Genomic DNA, 24,864 nt, shown 5'->3' on the forward strand with positions numbered 1-24,864 from the left:
TTAACATGACGAGGCAATTCGTTGATTCATAACCGATATTTTTGTTCGGCAACTTCTTAATACTGCAGCCCAATGTGGCGAATACTTAGCCAAACACGTGCTTATTTTTTTCCGAGCTGGCATGTGTCAAGTACCCAGTGGATCTTCTTAGTTTTGGGAAGATGGACCAACTCCACAGATACCTGGAAGTTTCGCGTCAGATTTGTAGTGTGACACCTGAAGCAGGAAAGATTGATTATGGAGTCCCCATCTTTAAATTCCATTAATTATAGTAATGCTAGTATGTGTCAATGTGTGTAAGGTCAATGTTTGATTCATTTGCCATCATATTTGAAACGAGAATATTTGAAGTCAGACGCCGAATCGATTGCCCCCAATACAAAAACGGTCAGAGCATAGATGATGGTCCGTGGCCGGCGACACGTATGCTGTCCGTCTCGTGACTTTACCAACCACCTGTACCTTGTTGCTGCTGCTCGTTACGCTTCCTTGTTGCAAGTACGCGAAATGATCTGTCAGTGTGATCTCTCTCGTGGCGCGGCTGCAATGTGAACCTACGAACAAGGGAGATGATTGCCTGATTACCTCGTTCCGGATTCAGCTAAAAACGTGGTTTTCAAGACTATATGCTGTTGACAAAAGAGTGCAGAAACTAAAACTGTATAGTCATGTTACTACCTCACGAACCCGTAAAATCTGCAAGCTTCCTTTCCAGATCAGTGGACTTTCATGGCTACCGGGAGGATTTTTCTCTCGAGGTTCCGTACCATCTACTCCCACAAACCACAAGTTGTTTGCATATACTCATCACGGGTTAACTAACCAAGGGGGCACACGTTCTTTTCCGACGTTTTTTTTATTCTTCTCCCCCTTGTTCTTCTCCATGTTTATCTGCAGCAACAAGCTGTAGATACCGTCACAAGTGCGTGACAGATTCCGTTACGTGACCTCATGGGATAACTCCCTGTACCAAACCGCTTTTTTTCTTCCTTTTTTTTTTTTTTTGCCTTCACCAAAAGTCATCGTCGTCATCGCCTTGTTTGCCCATGATGCTTACGTACGCCTCGTTGGCGACCGGCGCCCCGGGGTTCCTCGCGCCGTGGCGCGTCTCTCGCCACGTACGTCTCGTCGATCGCGCCCCGCGGAAACTTTGAGAGATTTTACGTTCTCTCCCTAGCCGGAATCGGCTGTCGCCATCGGGCGCGGCTAGCGATCGAGAGATACCATCGCGGAGATGGCAGTGGCACGCGCGAGCCGCAAGGTGGATTTGGATGAGGGGGGAAACGTGTGCGCGAATGCGCGATCGCGGCAAAAGCTGCGGCGCAGTGCGTGACACATGCGCGATAATCGTTGGAGACTGGCTGGCCGGTGCTGTGCGCGAGCGGGATCGTGAAAGGTTTCCGCGTGTTACAAAAGTTAGTTGTAGTTGATACGTTGGAACGACGACTAACCTTTCTAATCATTTTTGTTATTAATCACCAAACATATATCAGACGAAGACATACGTTGTTTAGATAATGAAATGACAACACACGTTATATATCGTTAACAAATATTGTGTGTTTTATATCATCATCTGACGTGTTTTAGGTGATCAATGACTAAAGTGATGGGGAAGATGAACTGTCGTTCCGGACTAACTTCTCCAACATCGCGGAAATCGTCTCTTCTACCGTTCACCGCCGTCCGGAATGCGTAATCCTTGCTTGAACCGAACTGAAAAACGTCGCCCGTCATCCGACCGAAGGGACCCAAGGTTTGGTATCTTCGTTTGAACTTTTGGCATGCTTTTATGTCTTATGCTAACAGAAGATAGCCATCGTGTCGAATCAAGAAACCAAAAATATCGGCTCATGGTGGGCTAATACCAAAACCGCTACCACCACAGTACTACTACCTAGTATTTAGTATCACTTGACTGTCAAGACATGAAAGCAGGAACAGCGACTCATCCTCGGGGGGTGATCTGATCTCATCTCATCTCTAGGCCGGCAGCAAGTGGTACTACTAACTGATGCGACCCCACGCGGAGGCGCAAAGTGCTGCTCCTTGTGCTGCTGGGCGTCGTGGCGCCGTGAATCCCCACACAAAACACCGTTCAAATCAGCGAGCTTTTAGCTTTGGAGGCGATCGCATCTGTGTGCTGTGCGTGGGTGGAAAAGAACAACGTGGGATCGATGTGGTTGTTGCTGGTTGGTGGGGCGATGACATCACCGACGACCGCCTCGCACCGGCGCGCCGCACCTAACCGGGCAATCCACCGGTGGATCCATCGAAATCGCGAGCTGTAGCTGTTCCCGGCACGCGTTCGGCCTTGGGCCCCGGCCCCCGCGACGGCACGCGATTTCCGGGTCGCGTTTGGCCTTGGCACGCTGTAACTTGGAAAAAGAAAACCGGCCACTTGGGCACGGATGATGCATGCATGGATGGAGGAGTAGTGATCTAATGATCTAATCCATATCGCCAACCTAATCGTCATCTTCTTGATGAAGGCCGCAACTGGCTAATTAGCTCGTGACAGGAAAGAATGTTCAGATAACAGGTGATAGATGCGAGAAGGGTCCAGCAGGTCATCAGGTTTGCAAGTTTGTTTTCTCCAGCTCAGTTTGTAATTTGGTCGAGAATTATATGTAGAGTTTATCATCAGTTTAATAAATGTCCTTTGAACATAGTACAGTGGCCGGTCGGGCCAAGAAAACTGGCTTTCGAAACGAATTGCTTCACGCTGGTGCCGAGGCAAAGCATCATGGCCATGGAAAGGTGCCTGCCCGGCTGTCCTACTGCGTTTGTGTTGTTTCTTGATGGATGGATCATGATCACTCCCTTTTCAGTTTAGAATCATACGTGCAGGCGTCCGAGAAGAGAATTTAGTTCTTTGATTAGTTTAGGCCTTTTCAAATACTGCACAGTACTAGTTTCCACACAAACTGATGGAGTTGGCAGCACCAATGTCAAAAAGGAAGTCTATGCACTTTGATAGTATCCGTTTTTTCATATTTAAGGATAATCTCTGTCTTGATCAATCATTGACTGAAAAAACAAAGGTGAAAGGATCATTAGTACTAGCTTTCTAATAAAATCAGCTAATAAAGCTCCCAAGTCGACGTGTGCATGCTTAACAGAAACAAAATCAGCTAAAAGCACTTCTTGTTTAATAGAGGTTGGTCATGCCTACTCCTACCATTTTGCCCAAACAGTGAGCTGTGGTAGGCCATAAGCCCATGATAAGCAGCCTGTCCTCTTCTCCGCATCTTCCTGGTCATGTGACTTTGGGACCTCTTCTCAGAAGTTTCAACATTCTTTAATCACAACCGCCAGTGAGTTAATGGCAGATGGCAACAAACAGAATTTGGGCTTAACTGAAGGCATTTGGTTGCAGAGGTAAGCCATGTGCTTTGAAGGGGGCAAAACCGGCAAAGACTATGCTGAAACCAGGCTAACCTGCTGATATCTGACCATTTTTAGAGTGTTTGATACTCCTACTTGACTGTCATTTGCAGCGACGGTCCATTTGGACAAAGAAATGCTCCTAGAGTGTTTGACTACTTGTTGTAGGAGTATGTATGTAACTGTATAAGAATGTGCAACTGCAGATCTTGTGGAAGCTGGAACAAATAATAAGGCGTGGAATTGGCCGTCTTGCTTCTGCATTACAGGAATATGGAGGCCGTTACAGCGTCGACAACAGACACTGTGCAGCGACATCTGCAATGTCCCATGACAAGTGGAAGAACACACTGTAGAAATTCCTGTGATGAAGGCTCCAGACTGGAGTACTCCGTTAAAAAAAAAAGCCAAATTAGGCGAGGATTTTACATCACATAGTACAACTAATCAGGATATAAGGTTGTCCAATTTTGTTGTTTCAGACTTTCAGGTGATATCAAATCCCCATCTAAAGACCCTTTTGATTCGTAGCAATAAAAAAATGAAGGAATAGAAAAACACGTGATTATAACAGGAATATAAGTGTAAAATAGGGAGATTGCAAAACACAGAAAAAACATAGAAATGATCGTTTAATTGAGCCGTAGAAAAAATATAAGAATCGAATAAGAGAGATAAACTCAAAGATTTTTTTTTCAAAAGGTTGGACCTCTTGCAATTAACCATTCCACAGAAATTACTTAGAATTTGGAAAACTCCAATCTTTTGATTCAAATAGAAAAATTTTTAATAGGATTTCAATCGTATAAAATTCCTCTGTAAATTCTTGGATTCAAATATGTCTAAATTGTTTTTTCTGTGATGGAGCGAGTATAGACCAGTCGGAGTCAACAAGTCAGCTTGCAGTTAGCGGCATTTAATCGGACCAGTCCTAAAATTCCAACGTTTCACCGGCATTGTGCAGTGCAGCGCTGTGTCGCAGAGGGAGCATATCAAATCCTTCTTGGAGGTGCTATACTGCGATGCAGCACCTCTTCAAAAGTTCAAACCTGATGAGATGGGAGTGCTGTGCCAGCATTTATTTCCTCCGTTTTAAAAATCAAATCTAATATAGAACGTGACATATTTAAATACAATGAGCCCCTTTGATTCAAAGGAAATTCATATGAATTTTAGAGGATTTCATTTCTATAAGAATTTTTCCTATATATCCCTTTGAATCAAAGTAATGGATCTTATGGAATCCTATGAAATTCCTATGGATTGCCTAATGCCATGCAAGTTTTGGAGGAATTCTAACATGAGGTAAAACCTCTTGAAAACTTTCCTTTGAGTCTTTATCTCTCTTCTAATTCCTGTGTTTTTCCTGCGGTCCAATCAAACGACCATTCCTGTGTTTTTCCTGTGTTTTGCAATCCTCTGTTTTACACTTACATTCCTATCAAAATCTCGCGTTTTTCCTATTCCTATGTTTTCTCATTCCTGCGATTCAAAGGGGCCTTCAATCTGAATAGATATGTTCAGATTCATAGTACTAGGATGTATCACATCCAGTACATTGATTTTTTATGGGACGAAGGGAGTAGTATGGTTCTCATCAGACAAGAAACACTTAGGCCCCCTTTGATTCAAAGGAAATTCATAGGAATTTTAAAGGATTTCATTCCTATAGGAATTTTTCCTATATAGCCATTTGAATCAAAGGAATGAATCCTATAGAATCCTATGAAATTCCTATGGAACGCCTCTTTCCATGCAAGTTTTGGAGGAAATTTAGCATGAGGTAGAACCTCATGTTAAGAATCCTTTGATTCTTTATCTCTCCTCAAATTCATGTATTTTTCCTATGGCTCAATCAAACAGTCATTCTTATGTTTTTACTGTGTTTTTAATCCTCTGTTTTACACTTGTATTCTTGTGAGAATCATATGTTTTTCCTATTCCTCCGAATTTTCATTCATGTGAAGTACTCCCTCCGTCCAAAAAAAGACAAACCCTAGGTTTTCGTGTCCAACTTTGACTGTCCATCTTATATGAAATTTTTTTATAATTCGTATTTTTATTGTTGTTAGATAATAAAACATGATTAATATTTTATGCGTGACTTGTCTTTTTAATTTTTTTCATAATTTTTTTAAATAAAACGGAGGGTCAAACGTTAGACACGGAAACCTGGATTTGTCTTTTTTTTTTTTATTTAAGATGGAGGGAGCAGGAGTAAAATGGGACTTTGGAAGTAGGAGTAAAATGGTCAGATGCTCGAAAAGCTGGGACATCATAGGTAGAGTCTGCCAAAAGAGTGGGCTAGTACTCTTTTGACACACTCCAGTCCTTTGGTGTCAGTTGGACCAGTATGTATAGGAGCTGGTACACCATGGTAGAATGACACCCATTTATTCCTTTTCAGTTTATGGAAAAGGCTGTGTATAGTTAGCGAAAAAAGTTGAAAGTTTAGACTCTATTTAGTTCGTTGAAAGCTTGGGAAAATTTGAAAGTTTGAAAAAAAATTTGGAAGTTTATGTGTACATAAAAGTTTTAGATGTGATAAAAAGTTGGAAGTTTGGGGTAGTTAGGGTGAACTAAACACGGCCAAAAAAAACTTCTATTACATGTTACCTCCTTAAAAAAACGAATTTAGAATAGGATGTATAAACACACCCTACAGAAACTAGGTGCCGTGTGAATACATTTTCTTTTTTCTTTTGTTGAAGACGTGAATACTTTTGTCTTGGCAAAGTGCAAACAAACTAATGAGTAGACCGTATGGTTTTCAGACTTCAGGCTAGTATGCCCTTTCTACTCCTTCCATGTTTCTCACTATCCTTGCCGTGCCAATGTGGTCACTGTCTATGGCATGTGCGGACGTGCCGATTAACCGGGCCACAGTACCATTTTGTTAACTGAATCAGGTCGGCGCGATATAAAGTCTTGCTCTCCCCATGGATTCACGGTACAGCGATGGCTCCACGTCGCCGTCGTTTCGTGCCACGCGACGCGACACGCATCGCCGGCTGCTAACCTCGAGATTGCCTTGGCCGCGGTCAGCTCTCCAGCTGCTTTCAGTTTAATCCTGCAAATTTTCGTCGGGGTGTGGTGCAGCCGTGCAGGTTAGGTTCGCGGGAACATGCCCTCATTGACTCTTGCGAGTATCATGGCACTGTGTGTTTTCTACACATGTGTTTCTATTGTCGTTTCCGTGTCTGGATACCAGCTCGTTGCTTGACTTGCTAGGATCCCTTCTTGTCTGCTGGTTGAGGCAGGGAAAGATGCCACCAAGTTTTGCCTACCGGAGTACTCCTATACTGTACCTTGTCAAACCTACTGTCTGACGACAACGTCGTTGTTATGTACTCCGCGTCAGTAGTGCTGGTGCACAACGCTCTGCTCCTTTCGTCAAATACCGACCTGTTTTTATTCCTCACGGCAGGGAACGGAGCAGTAATGGTCCAGTACAGTGTTGCATTGACTCCCTTGAACTTGGACGAGCCCGTGACCTCGCGTGACGCTGACGGCTGAAACCTGCAGGCTTTGGGCACGCCGCCCTTGAACCAATCTCGGTTAATCCCCATGAGAAAAAGATTAGAGGTGATTTATTCTACACTTATTATGGAGTGAAATTATTCTCCTCAATTATCTCCTCTCCAAATCGAACCAGGCCAATTTAAGTACTACCTTGTATTAGTCGTATTCGTACAGTACTCCTGTATAATACGGAGTACGGGTAAGTAGCACGCGTACTCGCGGCCTGCATCCTCTTCGGGCTTTGGTGCATCCTCTTCGGCCTGCATCCTCGCGTACCAATATGTGGCCTGCTGGACCACACACGGACCTAGCAATCACAGTGCAGACCAATTATTGTGGGCCGCATATTGGTCACAAGGCCGACAAATAATACGGCCCTCAAGTAAGTAGCAATGCGGAGAGACACCGTTGTTTACGGGCTCTTCATGCCGCTGGAAATCTGGTCCGAACTGAAGGTGAGGGGTTGGGCCACAAGACGGCGGCGTAACTCGGTAATTGAGCTTTCGAGAGGGTGGCGATGTACGTTTGGGCTGTGTGATTTACACAAGACAGTTTTTCCTTTTTAGGAGAAAGGCTTTGTGTACTTGGCGAGTGGGCTGGATTTCCACCGGTGGTTTCCTTTTGTTTTTGCCTTTTTTTTTTTATCATGGTGTCCTTTTGTTTTTTTTTGGAATAAGTTTATTTTAAATCCCTTAACTTGACAGCAACTTCGATTTTCGTCCTTGAAGAAAAAACAAGTACAACGGGACCCACCGTTGTCAAAATTGGTGCAATATAGGTTCCATGACAGTATAGTGGGTGTTTTTTATCTAATGTGGCAATTTGACCCGAGTCAACCGTGCCGAGTCAATGTGGGTCCCACATTGGCCACAGTTCAGTTGTTGGAGGACTTGGAGCTGGAGTAGGCCAATTGCGTCGTTGTGGGCGGTTGCGGCGAAACGGTTGGGACATCGGGCGGCGGCGAGCTCACTCGTGACAGGCGGAGGTGATGGCACGTTCACCAGTAGAGGTGGGGACGACTTCACAGGTGTTTGGGTCGATGTCAGTGGAGGCGGTGAAGGCGTCACTAGAGAAGGACAACGTGCAATGAGGTGGACGACAACCGGCATCCATGAACCGTTGTGCCCCCTACTCCAACGGCCACCACGGTCGCCTCACTCCAGCAACTCCTCCGCTAGTCCTCGCTCCCGCCGCATCTCATCGCTGACAAGCTCTCTTCATCCTCCTCCTCTGTGTGGCCGACACAGTGGCAATGGGGATATGGGGTTGCGCCATTGCGTGGGAGATTGTGACGAGACAAGCCAACGATGACGACGTCAGGCGTGAGGAAGATGATCGGCACCATCGTCGCTAGCCCTGGTCTCCCTCCACTCCTCATCCGTCGGTGCTATTGTCACCTCGTCGTGTTCCACCTCTGCTGTCGCTACCACTACGCCACTGTCGTCGGAGAGGAACGATGGCGAGAGAGGGGCCTACAGCCACCGCCAGCCTAGCCGCCACCGGGGACCAGCTTTGTCTAGGGCGATGCTGACATCCTCCCCCTCCCCGACTAGCGTCCCTCAACCCTGCTTCATCGGCTGGCGGGATTGGACTCATAAAAAGAAGGGGAGAGAAAAGGGCAAAGTGAAAGAGAGAGGGGGAAGAACAAGCTAGGGGAACCCTGACATGTAAGGCCCACACTGATTTAGATTGCCACATCGGACGAAATCAAATCGAACTGACTGTCAAGTTAAGGGACCTAAAATAAACTTATTCCTTTTTTTTTTTTCCTGTAACACGTATGTGCAACTGGTTCTTCTAGTTTGCAGTTTGAGACAACTCAAAAGCTTAGAAGTCCGAGTACAGCGGAAATAGAAATATGAACAGAGGAACAATCGTATGCAAACATAGGTGATGTTCTTTTCTTTTTTTTCTTTTGAAGATAAAGATGAGAATAAAGATTAAGTTTTTTTACTAAAACAATATGGTATTAACATATGATTGATTGTGTTTTAATTATTATAAACTTGAAAAATATATTATTATGATATTTTAGAGCAACTTTCATATAGAAAGTTTTCACACGAAACGCACCGTTTAGCAGTTTGAAAAATGTGCCACGAAAATTTTTATCCTCACTTTTGTTGGAGAAAAAAAAAAGGACCTATGAAAAGAAAAGTATATGAAATTGTGCAGCCTTGTTGCAGGTGTTAATATCGCATCAGGCACTGGCAGTACAGCTACTCCATACCATGACCGTTTCCCATATATGATTATCTATTTATGCATGTCAAGTTGACATTTGACAACCCAAGTTTGTTCCCCCCCCAACACGGACCAATCAAATAAGGCCATGTTTAATTCGCGAAATGAAAATTTTTAGATGTTACATTGGGTGTTTGATTCGATGTTGGAAGGGGTTTTCGGACACGAATAAAAATACTAATTTCATAACTCGTCTGAAAACCGCGAGACGAATTTATTAAGCCTAATTAATCCGTCATTAGCACATTTGGGTTACTGTAGCACTTATGGCTAATCATAGACTAATTAGGCTCAAAAGATTCATCTCGCGATTTCCATACAAACTGTGCAATTAGTTTTTTATTTTATCTATATTTAATGTTCTATGTATGTGTCTAGAGATTCGATGTGATTTTTTTTAAAAAAAAATTGGAAACTAAACAAAGCAACAAGACATAAACAAAGGCAGAACAAAAGAAAGCTACGCCAGGTCGCTCGACTCCATGGCTGTGTAAGAGGTCGAATTTATCCTATTTTCTAAAAGAAAGAAGATCAACTTCGACAAGTTGATATGTGGTAGGACCCTAGTTATCAACGGATCAACCCTACACAGATCACCTCGACCAATCGATAAGTCCGACGACACGGCAACACGGCTACTTGTTCCCAGACTGGCACGACGACTGTATAATATATGCGACCGTATAACGTGCGTAATTGATGCTCAATTCGGCGAGGAAACAGAAGAAAAAAAAAGAAACAAAAACGAATGGAATCCAGATGGGATACCGATCATGTGCCGGCCGTATAATCTTCAGACTTGAGGACAAACACGACACATGAACACAGAGACGTTAGAGGCACCATGCATCTCCAGGTCCCACGTTTTCAGGAATCCAATCAGGGATGGCCGAGTCAGTCAGTAGTGGAGGTCACATTTTCAGTTTCAGGTTAGAGACTTCATTTTATTTTTCTTTTCATTTTGATCAGTTGAGGTAGTTCAGTGCTCAATTAAGTCATTTACGATTAAATTAACTATGCATCAACTACTACTAATCTATCACCAATTGGAGCTTTGGAAAAGGAGAGGAAATGCTAGTACGATATCGAAGAATGATGTGGTCAGGTTGGTAATGGTTGTCTACAGAAAAGAAAAGAGAAAAGAAAACGAAAAGGGTTGGTGATGGTTTGTCTGTCCCAGCCATGAGCGAGCTGTACACCGCCTAATCACACCTCCAAACACCGGTTTAATTCAATCGTTGTCCCAATCAATCATCCTGGGGGACCTTAATTGCAGCATTGGTTTATGCCTGGATCAATCATCGATCCATTTTCTCTGTATTAGTTGGGAGCTAATCCATCTCATCTTGGGACTTAATTTGGAGCAAAGCTCCAAAAATATATTCCATGCATGGGGTATTATATTATTGAATTGTGCTACTGCAAATGAGGCCATTTTTCTGAGCATGGAACTGAAACCATCATGTAGAAGGGGACCTGGCTCTTTTATGGATACCAATGGTTGATCACATCCTACAGGTGCCCGTGTCACCCCCGGAAATGAGGGATTAGCTTTGCTAATTAGGTGTTGCTTTTGGTGGTACGACATTGTTGCCGTGCATGCAGGTAAGCGTCGTGGAAATGAATGCGCTGAGTTAGTGGCATGCATATGCATATGTACCGCAAAATGCTAGTATATATTTTTGTATATGATGATTGTTCAGTTGCCAACCAACAGTTGGTTGCATAAAGAACAGTACATGATATGACACTGACACGCGAGATTGCAGTTAGATTTTCGGTTCGATGGGTTGTCACAGAGATTCCGTTTAGTTTAGGCGTTGTCAAATGTTCTAGTTCTACCAACATTATTCCCCTTTTATTTGAGGTTTCAATGTCTGAATGTCTGAATGCGTGCTTCAAAATTGCCCATGTTTGTGCCGTTGATTTGGTAGAGGAATTCGCATCGGTTGTGACGAAGAAAACATGGTCGAGATGGTTAAAACGACAATAGGATCCGGTAGCCTTGATCCGTCGATTTCATAGAAAATGACCACGTGGAACTTAGGGAAATACGGATCATCCTCCAACGTCTAGATCAGCAGCGGCTTTGCATAGGATTCTCATGGCGAAGAGATACCTTCTCTGTTTCTTTACCAGGTGAGAAAAAAATAAAGGTACATAGGATCCGTGCAAGTTTCGGTCATGCATTTGACATGTCAGTGAGCCAGTCTTACATGTACAAAGATGGGTTTTCTGCCTCTAAAAATACAGTTCTATTTCGTCAGTTGCAGAGATAGCAGCCAATCGGACTGCAATAAGACGCCTGGTCGGTTGCCCAACGGGCAGTGAAGTGAATCTCCTCCATGAAAGTATCCATGTGATCGAATAGAAACAGATTTGTCGATTGGGTATTTGGATTCTTTTTAAAGATGATATTTGAACTAGTGACAGTAGTAGATAGAGAGTCGAACCAAATTTGTGAAGTCTAGATGAAACTCAATACAGTTATTACATGCCTATTCTATTTCGCACTCCTGGGGAGTATGGCTGTATGGGTGGCTGCCTAGAGTGATGGCGTACATTAGACATCCAATGTCAGAGACTCAGAGGTCACTAGATCAGTACATTGGACGAACAGGTTTCATTAGCAACTTGGTTAGTTGGTCTCCATCCGAACGTGTTGAAATATTACAGTGAAATATCTAAAGTAGTGAAAACACTAATGTTTCTCCAATCCTGATTGAGCCACGTTATCCGTTCACTATGAATATTACATTGGAGTATGCATATGCATGCGTTCTATATAATTCAACAAATATTAAGTTCATTTTCAACGTTAACTTTTAAATCGTATGAATACATATAAAAAGTTTACCCCTAAACTACTTTTCATTGATTCGGTTTTTTTTTCAGCCTTGGAGCAACGATGACGCTGCATGTGATGGAGGGAGGACGGAAATTTCGAGCGGTAGAGTCGGGTAAGATTGGATAAACCTGATTGCGACTTGCTAATACAATATTTCTTGGGTCTCGTCTTCGTTTCCTTCTCTTTGGCCGAGTCACTAACACCAGTGGCGCTAAAGTCTGCAGCTGCAGAGACTATGGCACACTGTCTTGGGTTAAAATATCATGGCACCTAGACACCTGTTTCCAAAGTTAAGATCTTAGGAAGAATCCAAGATGGTTTAGAAAACGCTAATTATAAGAAAAAAAAACCGTTCTTTCTAGAACTCATCTGCTTGTCCTGTGCGATGGATCGACATGAGATGACGGAGAGTTTCTGATCGATCGATGTGGCCCTGCATTTCTGGTGAACACCAATGGATGCCTGGCAACTCTACTGGAGTGCTTCCAAAATGGTGTTGACAAGAATACGTTGATTAGTTCATGTTTGCTTTCTTAATCGAGATCAGATCACAGAGCTTTCGATCCGTTAGGTACAAAGCATGCTGAGCATAACTCCATGGCCGTCATTTGAACTGAACTTTAAAACTGAACAGACAGTCAGATTTGCAATATATTCAACCATGCCAAGTTATGCTAGCTCTGAATTCCTATTGCTTCTTCAGCTGAAAATAAATCAGATCTCTCTCCTGAGAAATTCAGCTATCAGGGACCTGCAGCATGTAAGGCTGCGTTTGTTCCTTCAGTATGATACGTAAAACGAAAAGCTCATCAACATATAATTGATTAAATATTAATTATAACAAACTTAAAAATTTATTTGATTATTCAAAAAGTTATATAGATTTTTTTAAAATATATCGTTTTATAGTTTAAAAACGTGTTAACAGAAAACGAGAAAATTATACTACGGAGTTGAAAAAAAGAACATGCACTAAATCCTCCTTATTCCAATATAAATCTGATCGTATGCATTCAAAACTACATTTCAGTTTTTGTATTTTGTAGTTTCTATCAGCATTGGATTCTGCTAAAGTGCTATAAATCGGCAGCCCCCTTCCGATTTCCGCCGTCCATTTCATTTTTACCCAAAGAAACAAAAAAAAGTACAAACAGAAATTCTTAAAAAAAACCCAGCAAATAACACGTCATTAAACGGAAACTAATCCGTTACATGACGTGGGCCCCACCCAGCCGCGCCAGCCCACCTATTCGTTCGGCTTCTCCCCCGCCCCCGCCGCCCGCCTCGTTCGCTTCTCTCTTCCCCTTCCTTCCATTCCAGCTAGCAACCGCAAGTCCGCAACGCGAGAAACGCAGGCAGCAAAGCAAGCGAACCCAAAGCTGGCCTCGCAGTCACACTGACAGCCTTGCTCTCCTCCTCCCCCTATATCTCTCCTCCCTCCCTCGCCGCCTCCTCCCCAATCCTCCAAACCCTAATCCCCCACCTCACTCTCTCTCGATCTCGTGCTCTCCTCCTTTCGCGAGCGCGTTCTTTGGAGGGGAGATGGCGGAGGAGCCACAGCCAGAGGCCGCGCCCGCCGCGGTGGCGGCGACGACCGAGGTGGCGGTGGCTGAGAAGGCGCCCGTGGAGGCGGAGAAGGAGAAGAAGGTGGAGGAGGAGACGCCGGCGGTGGAGGCCGAGGCGAAGGAGGAGAAGAAGGATGAGGCGGCGGCGGCGGCGGCGGCGGGAGGTGATGAGGCCGGGGCGATAGAGGGGACCGGATCGTTCAAGGAGGAGAGCAACCTGGTGGCGGACTTGCCTGACCCGGAGAAGAAGGCGCTCGATGAGTTCAAGCAGCTGATCGCCGCCGCCCTCGCCGCCTGTGAGTTCAATCTGCCTCCCCCTCCGCCGCCTCCCAAGGCGAAGGTTGAAGCCGCCGTTGAGGAGACCAAGGCGGAGGAGAGCAAGGCCGAGGAGGAACCCAAGGCTGAGGATCCGGCCAAGGAGGAGGAGCCCAAGGCCGAGGTGGCGGCGGCGGCGGCGGCGCCGCCGGAGGCAGGAACCGAGGAGCCGAAGGCGGAGGCGTCGTCCGAAGAGGCCAAGACCGAGGAGCCGAAGGCCGAGGCGGCGGCCGACGAGCCGGCCAAGGAGGAGTCCAAAGCTGAGGCGGCGCCGGCTGAGGAAGCCAAGCCGGCCGACCCGGAGCCGGAGGAGAAGACCGTCGTGGTCACCGAGGAAGAGGCGGCCACCAAGACGGTGGAAGCGATCGAGGAAACCGTCGTGCCCGCTGCTGCTGCGCCTGCTGCCGCCGCCACGGAGGAAGCCGCGGCGCCGGAACCGGAGGTGCAGGCGGCGGCGGCGCCTGAGCCCGTGTTGATCTGGGGCGTGCCCCTGGTAGGCGACGACGAGCGCACCGACACGGTGCTCCTCAAGTTCCTGCGCGCGCGCGAGTTCAAGGTGAAGGAGGCCATGGCGATGCTCAGGTCGGCCGTGCTGTGGCGCAAGCGCTTCGGCATCGAGTCCCTCCTCGACGCCGACCTCGCCCTGCCGGAGCTCGACAGCGTGGTGTTCTACCGCGGCGCCGACCGCGAGGGCCACCCCGTGTGCTACAACGTCTACGGCGAATTCCAGGACAAGGACCTGTACGAGAAGGCATTCGGCGACGAGGAGAAGCGGGAGCGCTTCCTCAAGTGGCGCATCCAGCTGCTGGAGCGCGGCATCCTGTCGCAGCTCGACTTCTCGCCCAGTGGCATCTGCTCCATGGTTCAGGTCACAGACCTCAAGAACTCGCCACCTATGCTCGGCAAGCACCGCGCCGTCACCCGCCAGGCCGTTGCTCTGCTCCAGGACAACTACCCCGAGTTCATCGCCAAGAAGGTACTAATGATTTCACTGCCATTGATTAGTGCTATTTGCGTAGCTATTTCTTTGCAACTGAAGCAATTTTAGAGTAGCTATTTGTGTTTGTAGGATTCAATTCTTAATTAATGCATTTGTAGTTTAACGTTGCAAGTGAATGATTGGGCTAAAACTTTGTTCTTTAGGCAATGTGATAAAGGTTGGAACTTTTAGGGTGTCACTGCTAGCTCTTTTGCACCAATTTTAGTACTGGCCTGAGTTGACTGTTGTCTTTTGGCGTGTGCTTTGTTGTTAATCATAGCGCGAGCTGGGATCTTTTCCTTTTGTTCTATCTTTTTCTGGTACGATCAGATGAGGGAGTTCTGTAAGGCTGTTAATATACCAATTTGTAGTTCATTCCAATAGTTTCAGTTAATGAAATGTGATCAAATGTTTTTGGTTGGGTCATGGTGTGCAGGTGTTCATCAATGTGCCATGGTGGTATCTCGCTGCCAACAAAATGATGAGCCCGTTCCTCACGCAGCGTACCAAGAGCAAGTTCATTTTTGCCAGCCCAGCCAAATCAGCTGAGACCCTCTTCAGGTTTTGCACACAGAAACCATTGAGAATCAATGCTTTTGGTATTTTAGATCTTCCAAGTTTAATTTGCTCATGTATTGCTCATCTAAACGCAGATATATCGCACCAGAGCAAGTCCCTGTCCAATTCGGAGGTCTCTTCAAGGAGGATGATCCTGAGTTCACCACCTCAGACGCCGTTACCGAGCTCACTATCAAACCTTCATCGAAAGAAACCGTTGAGATTCCTGTCACCGAGGTTGGTCCTTGTGTACGTGCCAAATTACCTAGAACAATCTTTAGATGCACTGATCGCTGATACTGATTATTTCCCTATATATGAAATTTGCAACCTTTGTAGAATTCCACGATTGGATGGGAGCTCCGGGTGCTTGGATGGGAGGTGAGCTACGGAGCAGAGTTCACTCCTGATGCCGAGGGTGGATACACAGTCATCGTGCAGAAAACGAGGAAGGTGCCTGCAAATGAGGAACCAATCATGAAAGGCAGCTTCAAGGTTGGCGAGCCAGGAAAGATTGTGCTAACGATCAACAACCCTGCATCAAAGAAGAAGAAGCTCCTCTACAGATCCAAGGTCAAGAGCACCAGTGAGTCCGTTTGAGGTTGCAGCTGCCTGATCACCAGATTCACCACAATGGCAGCTGAACTCATTCCCTGATGGAAGAGAAACCTTTTGGTTTTGGTTCTTTAATTTATTGGTTTTGCTGTTTTGGTTCACATTTTGTATTTGTTTAATTAAAAACCAAAGTGAGCTTGTTTTTGTGATAGTTGGAAGGAGAGGGTTGATATGATATAATGACATCGTGATGGTTTGTTGAGGGCAGAGGACAAAAATTGTGGAAGGACTGAAGAATATCTGCTGCTTTGTATATCTGTCTGTACATTGCATCTCTGGATTCTCATGGACATGTTAAATTTAGAAGTACTTGTCATCATTCACCAATCCATGTTACCCTTTATATTTCTCCTCTTAATTTCCTTGTCTCTCAGAATCTGAGGGAATTATATAATCTTGATTTCCATTCTCTAACCTTTTGCTTGCCCATTTTCTGCAAGTAAGGATCAATTGCAAAATGATCATGGTTTCACTTGCAAAATGAGAACTACCCTCCATCCATTTCTTTTCTGTATCTCCTGTTGACTGAAAAGAAAACATGTTTTTTGACTTCTCCCTTTTGTAAATTACTTACTGCCTGACTTGCCTTAAACGAACAAACAGCATGAGGACGAGATGTGCAGGCCAAGCAGGAAAGCGATTAGGCATCTTCCAGGTGTTTGTGCTGCTAATGATGGCCATAAACTAAGCGTGGGTGGAGCAACATCCAGAGCCTTGTTCCAAGGCTGTCATCGTGTCCCTCAAAACAATCCGCCAGCGCCAATCAGCCACAGGAGAAACAGCTGTTGCAGATAAACAAGGCAAAAGAACAATGCAGCAGTGCAAGAAACTCTCTCCTCTCCTCCTTTGACCACGACAGCAAAGGAAAGAATAAAAAAAACATAGGGCCAAAAGGCCTCATATCCAGTTTGGCCATGTGCAGTGCAAGGGAGCTTTGAAAAAAATTCCCTTGGAGGACGAGCAGAAGAGAGCTTTCAGCTTTGTGTGTGTGCGCCCGGGCATTCCGGCCAGCCATTTCGACAGGATTGGTTTTGAGTCTCAAGTGTTGACACCCTGTGTGTTGCCCTCTTGTCTTTGCTTGAACCAATGAGACTGGCTAGAGGCAAAGGTCCCATACCTGCATGGCTGCATATGGCTGTGTTTTTAATGGCGAGAGGAAGAAGAAGAAGACGACCTGATGATTGATGATTAGTGGTGGCAAGGCAATGGCATCGACATGCACCATTTGTCATGTTTGACGTTTGCGTGCCCATTTATTCAGCGGCCACAGGACGTGTCTCCGGTTGTAAGCAAGGTTGCCAGTATCAAGATACTAGATAGCATCGTTTTGCTTAAAGTAGTATCATATCGTAGAATCGTATCGGAATATTATGAGATTTTCTTTTTTTAAGTTTAATTAATACTTAAATTAATTACACATAGCCATTCTATATAAAAAATATAGTAATAATATATGTCATGCAAATATAGACATTTATCAAGAGAAAGCACGTTGGTTTTGATATATTTAACTGATTTCTATATAAACTTGAGCATATTTATTTACATTATTTTTAAACCATCTTATTTTAAATAATATTTTGTAGTATCATAGGAATCGTACAATCGGGATACCACCTAAGATTTCGTAGGATCGTGTAGTAATGAATAGTAGGATCGAGATACTATGTGGGATCGATATCGTTTCCACTTGGTAGAATCGTAGTATCATAATATACTATTATAATAATCGGGATATTGAAAACCTTGTGTAAGTAGGGACTCGCCCATATGCCAGACAGACAGCACCATGAGTTTATTTCTTCCTCCGTGTCAACCGGCTGACGGCTGGCCTCAACCTCACCTCGCTTGAGGAGTACTTCCTCTGTTTCAAAATGTAAAGTGGCCCACTTTACATTTTGAAAATGAAACGGAGTGAGTACTACTGATAGGAGTTGAGATGAGCACGGTGGAAGCCTCAGTAATTCCGTCCTCGCGCGCGCGCATGTCTGGGTCCCCGCCGGCGGCGGCGGCGGCGGCGGCGGAGATCGCTCTCGCGTCGTGGGCTAATAAATTGGAACGCGACAGAGTTGCAACAAGGCGGTGGGAAGTGCGCATCCATGGGGGCAGTTGGAACGATACTTGGACCAGTGACCAGTCCGGATTAGGCTCGCCGCGGTGCAGGGACCAGCTATAGCTAAGCCAGCGACAATTTGGGGGCCACCGATTAGGCGCCGGTCCACGGCCACGGCCGTCCAGACTGCCGTACGTACACCGGACTCCCCCTCCCGTCCCCGACGAGGACATGGTCGGTGAGACGCTAATAGTAATAACTTTTGAGGTATTTTGTAGTACTACGTTCTCAGTGACAGTGCATTTGAGTAGCGGGTTGATGCGTTTGCCCGTACACGGACACAGCTCGTGCATGCGTGCGTGCGTGCTGCTCGCTCCCAACTGGCGTCCGCGCGGACCGGTCACGCCGCACGCCGCACGCCGCACGCGCAACCGGGGAGACGGACGGACAGAGCGGCAAGGCGGATCTGACACGCGAGCACGCGTGAGGACGGCGCGCGATTAAAACGGCTCCGATTCCTTCCTCCCTCCTGCGTTTTTTTTGGTCGTTCTCCGCTGCTCGTCTCGTCCTCCCGCGCGCGCCGCAGAGGGTATCATGTGGCCGCGGACTCGCGGTCCTCCTAACCGGGCGCCGGGCGCGTGAGGCGACGGGGTCGCGCACGCATCTCGCCTTGGGCTGGGCTGGGCTTCGCTTGCAGCTCGAACGTGTTGGTGTGTGCTGCGGGGGGTTTCGTGACGAGGTGTCCCTGTCGTTTCTCCAGTTCAGCTACACGACGGATGCCGCGGCTCCACTCGCTGGTGCTGGTCCGTCCAGCCAATGCTTGCAGGATTGCGGCCGTGAATCACGCGCGGCGTATCGGCAATCAAAAGACTCGTACTCCTACTCTGCCACGCTGCCCGCACGCGTACGCGATCCACAGCGCGGTCGGTGGCCTGAGCAGTGTAATCGTGGATGGGATTCCTCCGTAACTTGGCGATGCAGGTAAATTCAGGCTATAATAAACCTGTGTTGGTTGGTGACCTCATATCGTGTGGCTACAAAGCTGTTTGGTTTATGATTTGTGCAGGATTAGGCGTGTCTGGTTTATGCTTCGTGCTGCAGCAGCAGCAGCAGCAGCATCGGTGCTTCGTCAGTTCAACACAATGCCTGACTTGTGCAATGTCCAGAGAGCATATGAGCAGATCCAGTGCTATGTCGTCTAGAGATTAATGTGCTCTAGTACCTTTTTTTCCCCAAGATATGACATGAAAGTCACACAGACTGTTTGCCAGCCGGTCGGCTGCGTGCTTGCATTGCACCACAAACCCGTACTGTTAATTGCTAACAGATGTAAGGTGAGCAGAAGCCAGCAATTGGCAATCTGGCATGACAAAGGAGAGAGTCGAGTTATTTCGGCTGCCATCAAACACGAGCTAAAAACACAGCACATGATGAGGATAAGTGAGCCACTTCATTTCAACTATCAGTAGACCAGGTACAACCAGATACATTTGGGTACCCAAATCTGCCAGCCAGACCGCCAACAAGTAGCGTGTTTCGCATTATGCATAGGTGCTAAAGGAGATGTTTTCAGTGCTACTCCTGCTCCCAATTAGGCAACCGCAATTAGGATTAGCACTCCATTTGGCGAGGTATAAAGGCGAGAATATAACAGCTAGGAAATGAAAGTGAATCGTTTTGTACTCCAGCTCCAAAGTTGTACTAGTAGTGAGTGAAGAAAGAAAGCAGGGAAAGGCGAAAACCTAAAGCATACCATGTTTTCGGGAACTGCAAAAGTTCTGTTCGGTGCTCGCTCGCTCTCCAGTTCAACTCTTGCATCCTCACTGCAGATTGATCATCATGACCGATTGTAAATCCTAAATCTCCTGTCGTTAATTATGTACCTGCAGATTTGACAGTACTATATTTTGTGCCAGAGCAACAGAAGTACCACTCATCGACTCAAGAGCTGGGTTAAGTTAGACAGTAAAACAACATTCTGAAACAGGCTGAAAAAAACTGACTCACGATTGCCCGAGAAAGTGAGGAAACAGTTGAAACCTGAAAGCGCTGAATTCTGTATACACAAGTAGTAGTACTGGAGTACTCTACTGAAGATGGGCATGACTTGAAGGCTGAACCTCGGATTCCATTTCATGGCAACGGTTGCAAAACCGATGCCCACTATTTGTGCTATTAACCCTTTTTGGAGCCTTGTATGAGTATACGCGACCAAAGTCACCGAGATTCAGGCCATGTGTCTCGGGGCAACGAGATGCTCTTTCGAAAACCCTTTACAACGTTCGGTGTTCATCCGTTGATTATCCTTGCAACGTTTAAGGTTGCAGAATTAGGATATCCAATGATCTTTTTTTAGATAATGTGGTTGATTAATAAAAGAAGAAGCGACATGAGTCGCTTAATGATGACAGTTCCTGTTGAAGAAAAATAAAGGGTTCTCTGTCCATGGGTGTTAGCAGATTTCACAAGCCAAACATATTACTCCTTATTATCTAAAAAAACAAGCATATTACTCCGGTCATACATAAGTGACATTTTAGACAATGACACAATCATCAATGCACTTGTTTTACAATATAGAACTTATATTACAACAAGTATAGCAAAGTTATAATATTTTGAAAATATTTTTGAGACGAGTCTAACCATATTACTTTTGAATGCTGAATTGAAATATTTAAACAGAAATTGACAATCAAGGTTTAAACATATTGGTTGTACGCATTTCAAAATGTTATTTATTTGTGACCGGAGGGAGTAGTACCCTAAACTGCCGCTACACCTTAATAACATTGCAGAATGCCAGAAAGAAAAAACCCTGAAGATCCAATTCTCACTAAAAGCATCGGAGGACACTTCATATCAATATATCATCATGACTGCCCTTCAGAATGCACACTTTGCTACTTCTTGAATCTTCTTGGTTTAAGCTATGTTGATAGTGTGACAGACGAGAAGAATTGAGTAGGCAGCTGTTTGATGACTCAGTATAGCTTGCACATAACCACGCACTTGGTATCAAAATGTGGGTTGGTACTTGGTTAGATACTACTCCTTGCTCTTCTAGAACCTTGAACGGCTACTGATACAAAATTACAGTCCTAGCACTAGACTACAACATTAACCAAACTGAAGAGGCAGTACATCTCACGTATGCTATATCTAGCCCAGGGCATGAGTGACTTGGGGGAAAACGACTGTAATGCTGGCAATGCGATTTCTACTCTGCATCTATAATGAACTGCATTTCTGAAATGATACTACAACAATAGGCCGCTAAAAGAAGAATAACTTATCAGGAATCCCGTAGCAAGGAGCTATTTGATGGATCCAAGAATACACTAATTTCCTCTGCAAAAAGAAGAAGAATATACTAATTTCAGTTTACTCCTAGAACCAACCACACCAAAAAGATTGACTTCACAAGTTTCTGCATATAGCCAAGGTGATCCAGGTACTCTGAGTTGGGCAAGTAAATTCATCTATTTAATGGCCAGTGTAGAAAGATTTCCATTTTCATATTTTTACCAGCAAGGATATGTTACAAAATTCTCTGAAAAAAAAACTAAAAAAATACCAAAACAAGTGAACGGCACAATCAGAGTGACAGGAACTAGCTACTTCTAACTAATATTTCAACTACCAACTCCTCGTTTTTATTGAATTTACATAGAGATTGTGATGAAGAAACATGGTCGGTACAGAATTTGAGTTTTACCTGATATTCTGCCCTTCGTTAAATTTAAGGAGGAAGTCAGACAAAACACTGCTGTCGTTGCAAGAGTCCCTTGTGGATAACCATCTGTCATCAAGCTGAACTTTTACATCCCTGTGCCAGGAGAAAGCATAAGTTCATTTGCTATTAGGAGTGCTACCTACACTTCAAGATAGACTTGATAAAAGAAACTGTAGGTAAGCTCTGCAGCTCAGTAGGGCATTAAACCATCTATATGGCAACAAAGAATGAAGACATTAAGTACTTATAACAATGTAGGACAACCAGACATAAGATTTGAATATTCATGATTACTGAAAAAAGCATACCTCTTCAAGCTGAGAACTTCATAATTTTTCCGCAGGTAATCTGCATGCTTAACTAGAGCATCCTGGGCATAGTCCTTGCCAACAGTTCTAACTGCAGCTGTATTAAGCAAATTTTCCAATGAACCATGTTTCTTTAGAAGTTTCACTGCAGTTTTCCGACCAAAACCAGGAACAAGGTGCTGTATTCCTGGAACACCATCTGCTTCATCACCTATGAAGCACCCTGTGCAGAATAGCTTCGATGCATCAGTTAGCTAGATTTCCTAATAATGATAAAATTAACTTTACATTGTAGGATAATACATAAAATATAGACATATACTCACTGAGGCTCAAATCTGCGGTTGGGTCACACTTGTACTGTGCAACATAATGCCTCAGCGTATAAAAGGACCAACGGCCAATCTCAGGAATGGGCATAACTAACTGAACATCTTCAGATATCAGCTGCTTGAAGTCTTTATCTGGTGAGCCAATGACAACTCTAAAACCTTTCTGTAAAACTTGCTCTGTTAAGGTAGCCACTACATCATCTGCCTCATACCCATCGACTCTGACGACCTGAATTTGCCGTTTGCAGATTTGTTCAGCGCCAGAAACTCAGAGCTCTACCTAAGAAAACGTTGCCAATTTCTCGATTTTAGTAATCTGTATATAAAAGATCTGGTTCACCTACCGGAACATTGCACTCGCGAAGAACATCGATAACGCGCGAATCGGCGCCTGTACCAGGGCCACGAGGTCGGTGCGCCTTGTAGGACGGTAGCAGCCGCCGCCGGTACTCGTTCCCGCCCTCCCCGTCCAAAACCTAACACGAAGCAGAGAGAATTTCATAAGTGACTAGCTGAGAGGAGCATGTAAGGACGATTCCTTCGTTGGGGTCTGGGAGTGCGTGCTCACGGCGACGACGGGGTCGCGGAGGCTGACGTGCGCGAAGAAGAGCGCGAGCCAGCGCGCGAAGGCGCCGAGGCTGCGCTGGGATCCGCGGAAGCAGAGAGGGTTGACGTCGAGGAAGAACACCCGAGGTTTCGCGGGCTTCGCGGGGGCGCCGTCCCTGCCCACCAGCTGCTTGCGGGAATGCCTCGCTGGAGGCGGCGGTGGGATGGAGACGGCCAAGGTGGAAGGGGAGGACGACGAGGATACGGAGGCGTACGGGGTCACGCGGAGGCGGAGCGAGCGAGGTCTACGGGGCGCCGCCGCCGCGGCCGATGACGACGACGCGACGACCGGAGCTACCGGCGCCGTGCTCACGGCGGGAGGTGGCATCGCGATGGCGCTCGGTTTGGTGGGAAGCGGAGATGGGGATGTGGATAAAGGGGGCTGAAATAAAAAATAAAAAAAGAGAGAGATCCAAATATTGCTGGGCTTTTTACTGAAGTTCATCTAAGTTATGGGCCAAAAGCCCATTTGCTAATAAGCTCTCAAGGCCATGATGTATTTGGCCCAGTACTGCTTCCTAAATACCTACTTCCTCCGTCCCAAAATATAGCTACCTAGGATATTATGTACTAGGTAGCTATATTTTGGGACGGAGAAAGTAGTATAAACAAGGCTGAGTAAGTTGAGTTGAGTGAGAGATGTGCATGTGTGTACAAGGAAGATCACGGCACAGCAGGGATCAAGACCTGAGTGAATTTATGTAAATAAGTCCAACAGTGTATTTACAAACAGAAAATAATATGTGAATAAATCTTTTATATATGTGTTCTCAGCAATCTAAAAGCAAAGGCTGAAAAATAAACTTCAATGAGAAAACCCTAAAATCAACTACAAATTTAAGGTTAAAAAAAATCAAATTTTACATGATAAGCATAAGCATAAGCATAACCGAAAAGATGAAGCTTTTAGATAAAATGAATAAGTTCCCTCTCTAGGTCCCTCAATTTATCGTCCAATATGATTTTTTTTCCTCGGTCTAGAAAATAGGATACAAAGAATCTTCCAACTTATAAAACTGTACAAACGAGTTTCCTCATCAGTATTGACTCCGGTTTTAGCTAACGTGGCGCATACATAGATCATTTGACTAGTTTTTCGTTGCCACGTGGCATTAACATAGTGTTTGCATGGCAATTCAATGCGGAAAAATAATAAAATATGTGGGGCCCACATATCGGTTACACAAACAAAACAAAAAAAACAAGTGGGGCCATGTGGCCACACATGTCATCATCACTACTTCCCTCTTCTCTCTATATTTCTAGTTTTCTTTTTCTTTTTGTTTTTTCTTGCTTCTTCCCCGATGGCATCCGGCGGCTAGCCGTGAGCAGCAAAGAGAAGGGCGGCCAATGGGAGCGCCGCGCCGCCGGAGTGGGAGATGTCACGTGGAGGTCGGTGTTGGTGTTAGCCATGGAGCGCGCAAGCTCAGTGGCAAAGATGAAGCCGTTGTCATCGCGGTCAAAGGCCCTTCCTGTCAACGATGTCATCGCCGCTACCGACCTCCCAACCCCCTCACCAGCCTCGCCAAGAGGAGGTCGAGCGAGCGGATCCGCGACGATTAGGTGTGAATCTTTTGCGCGTGACGTGTGTGAAAATTTCTTTCTAGCAATTTTTCCCTTCATGCATAAATTTCAGGATGATCCGATGATCACAAATCTAAAAGTTTCGGGGGTAAAAAACTTGCCAAAGTTTTCTAGCAATATATGGACCGCCATAAAGTATATGGGTCGAAACCTTTATTCTCATCTCTAACCTACCCCGTCCCAAAAAAAAAAGACTAACCCTAGTATGTGTC

The 24,864-nt window shown here is 45.3% G+C and overlaps 2 protein-coding genes across 3 annotated transcripts; one reads left to right on the top strand and one right to left on the bottom strand.

The window, feature by feature from the left end:
- Positions 1–13,281: 13,281 nt before the first annotated feature.
- On the top strand, positions 13,282–16,352 carry LOC127783899 (patellin-3-like). The gene is made up of 4 exons (XM_052311048.1): positions 13,282–14,857; positions 15,297–15,421; positions 15,514–15,655; positions 15,758–16,352. Exons 1-4 carry the CDS (start codon positions 13,544–13,546, stop codon positions 16,016–16,018), a joined length of 1,842 nt encoding a protein of 613 aa, XP_052167008.1. The 5' UTR covers positions 13,282–13,543; the 3' UTR covers positions 16,019–16,352.
- A 2,533-nt stretch (positions 16,353–18,885) lies between these two features.
- On the bottom strand, positions 18,886–23,441 carry LOC127760716 (uncharacterized). Of its 2 annotated transcripts, XR_008015123.1 has the most exons (7): positions 23,031–23,441; positions 22,807–22,938; positions 22,457–22,691; positions 22,131–22,353; positions 21,805–21,915; positions 19,840–21,437; positions 18,890–19,667 (listed from the first exon to the last, which is right to left on the bottom strand). XR_008015123.1 is itself a non-coding variant. In XM_052285015.1 (6 exons), exons 1-6 carry the CDS (start codon positions 23,394–23,396, stop codon positions 21,428–21,430), a joined length of 1,077 nt encoding a protein of 358 aa, XP_052140975.1. In that variant the 5' UTR covers positions 23,397–23,441; the 3' UTR covers positions 18,886–21,427. The 2 variants fall into 2 exon arrangements, 1 of the variants encoding a protein (XP_052140975.1); XM_052285015.1 differs by having other exon boundaries at positions 18,886–21,437.
- Between the last annotated feature and the right edge of the window lie 1,423 nt (positions 23,442–24,864).

The sequence above is a fragment of the Oryza glaberrima genome, chromosome 1 (genome assembly GCF_000147395.1).
Source record: "Oryza glaberrima chromosome 1, OglaRS2, whole genome shotgun sequence".
Classification (NCBI taxonomy): domain Eukaryota; kingdom Viridiplantae; phylum Streptophyta; class Magnoliopsida; order Poales; family Poaceae; genus Oryza; species Oryza glaberrima.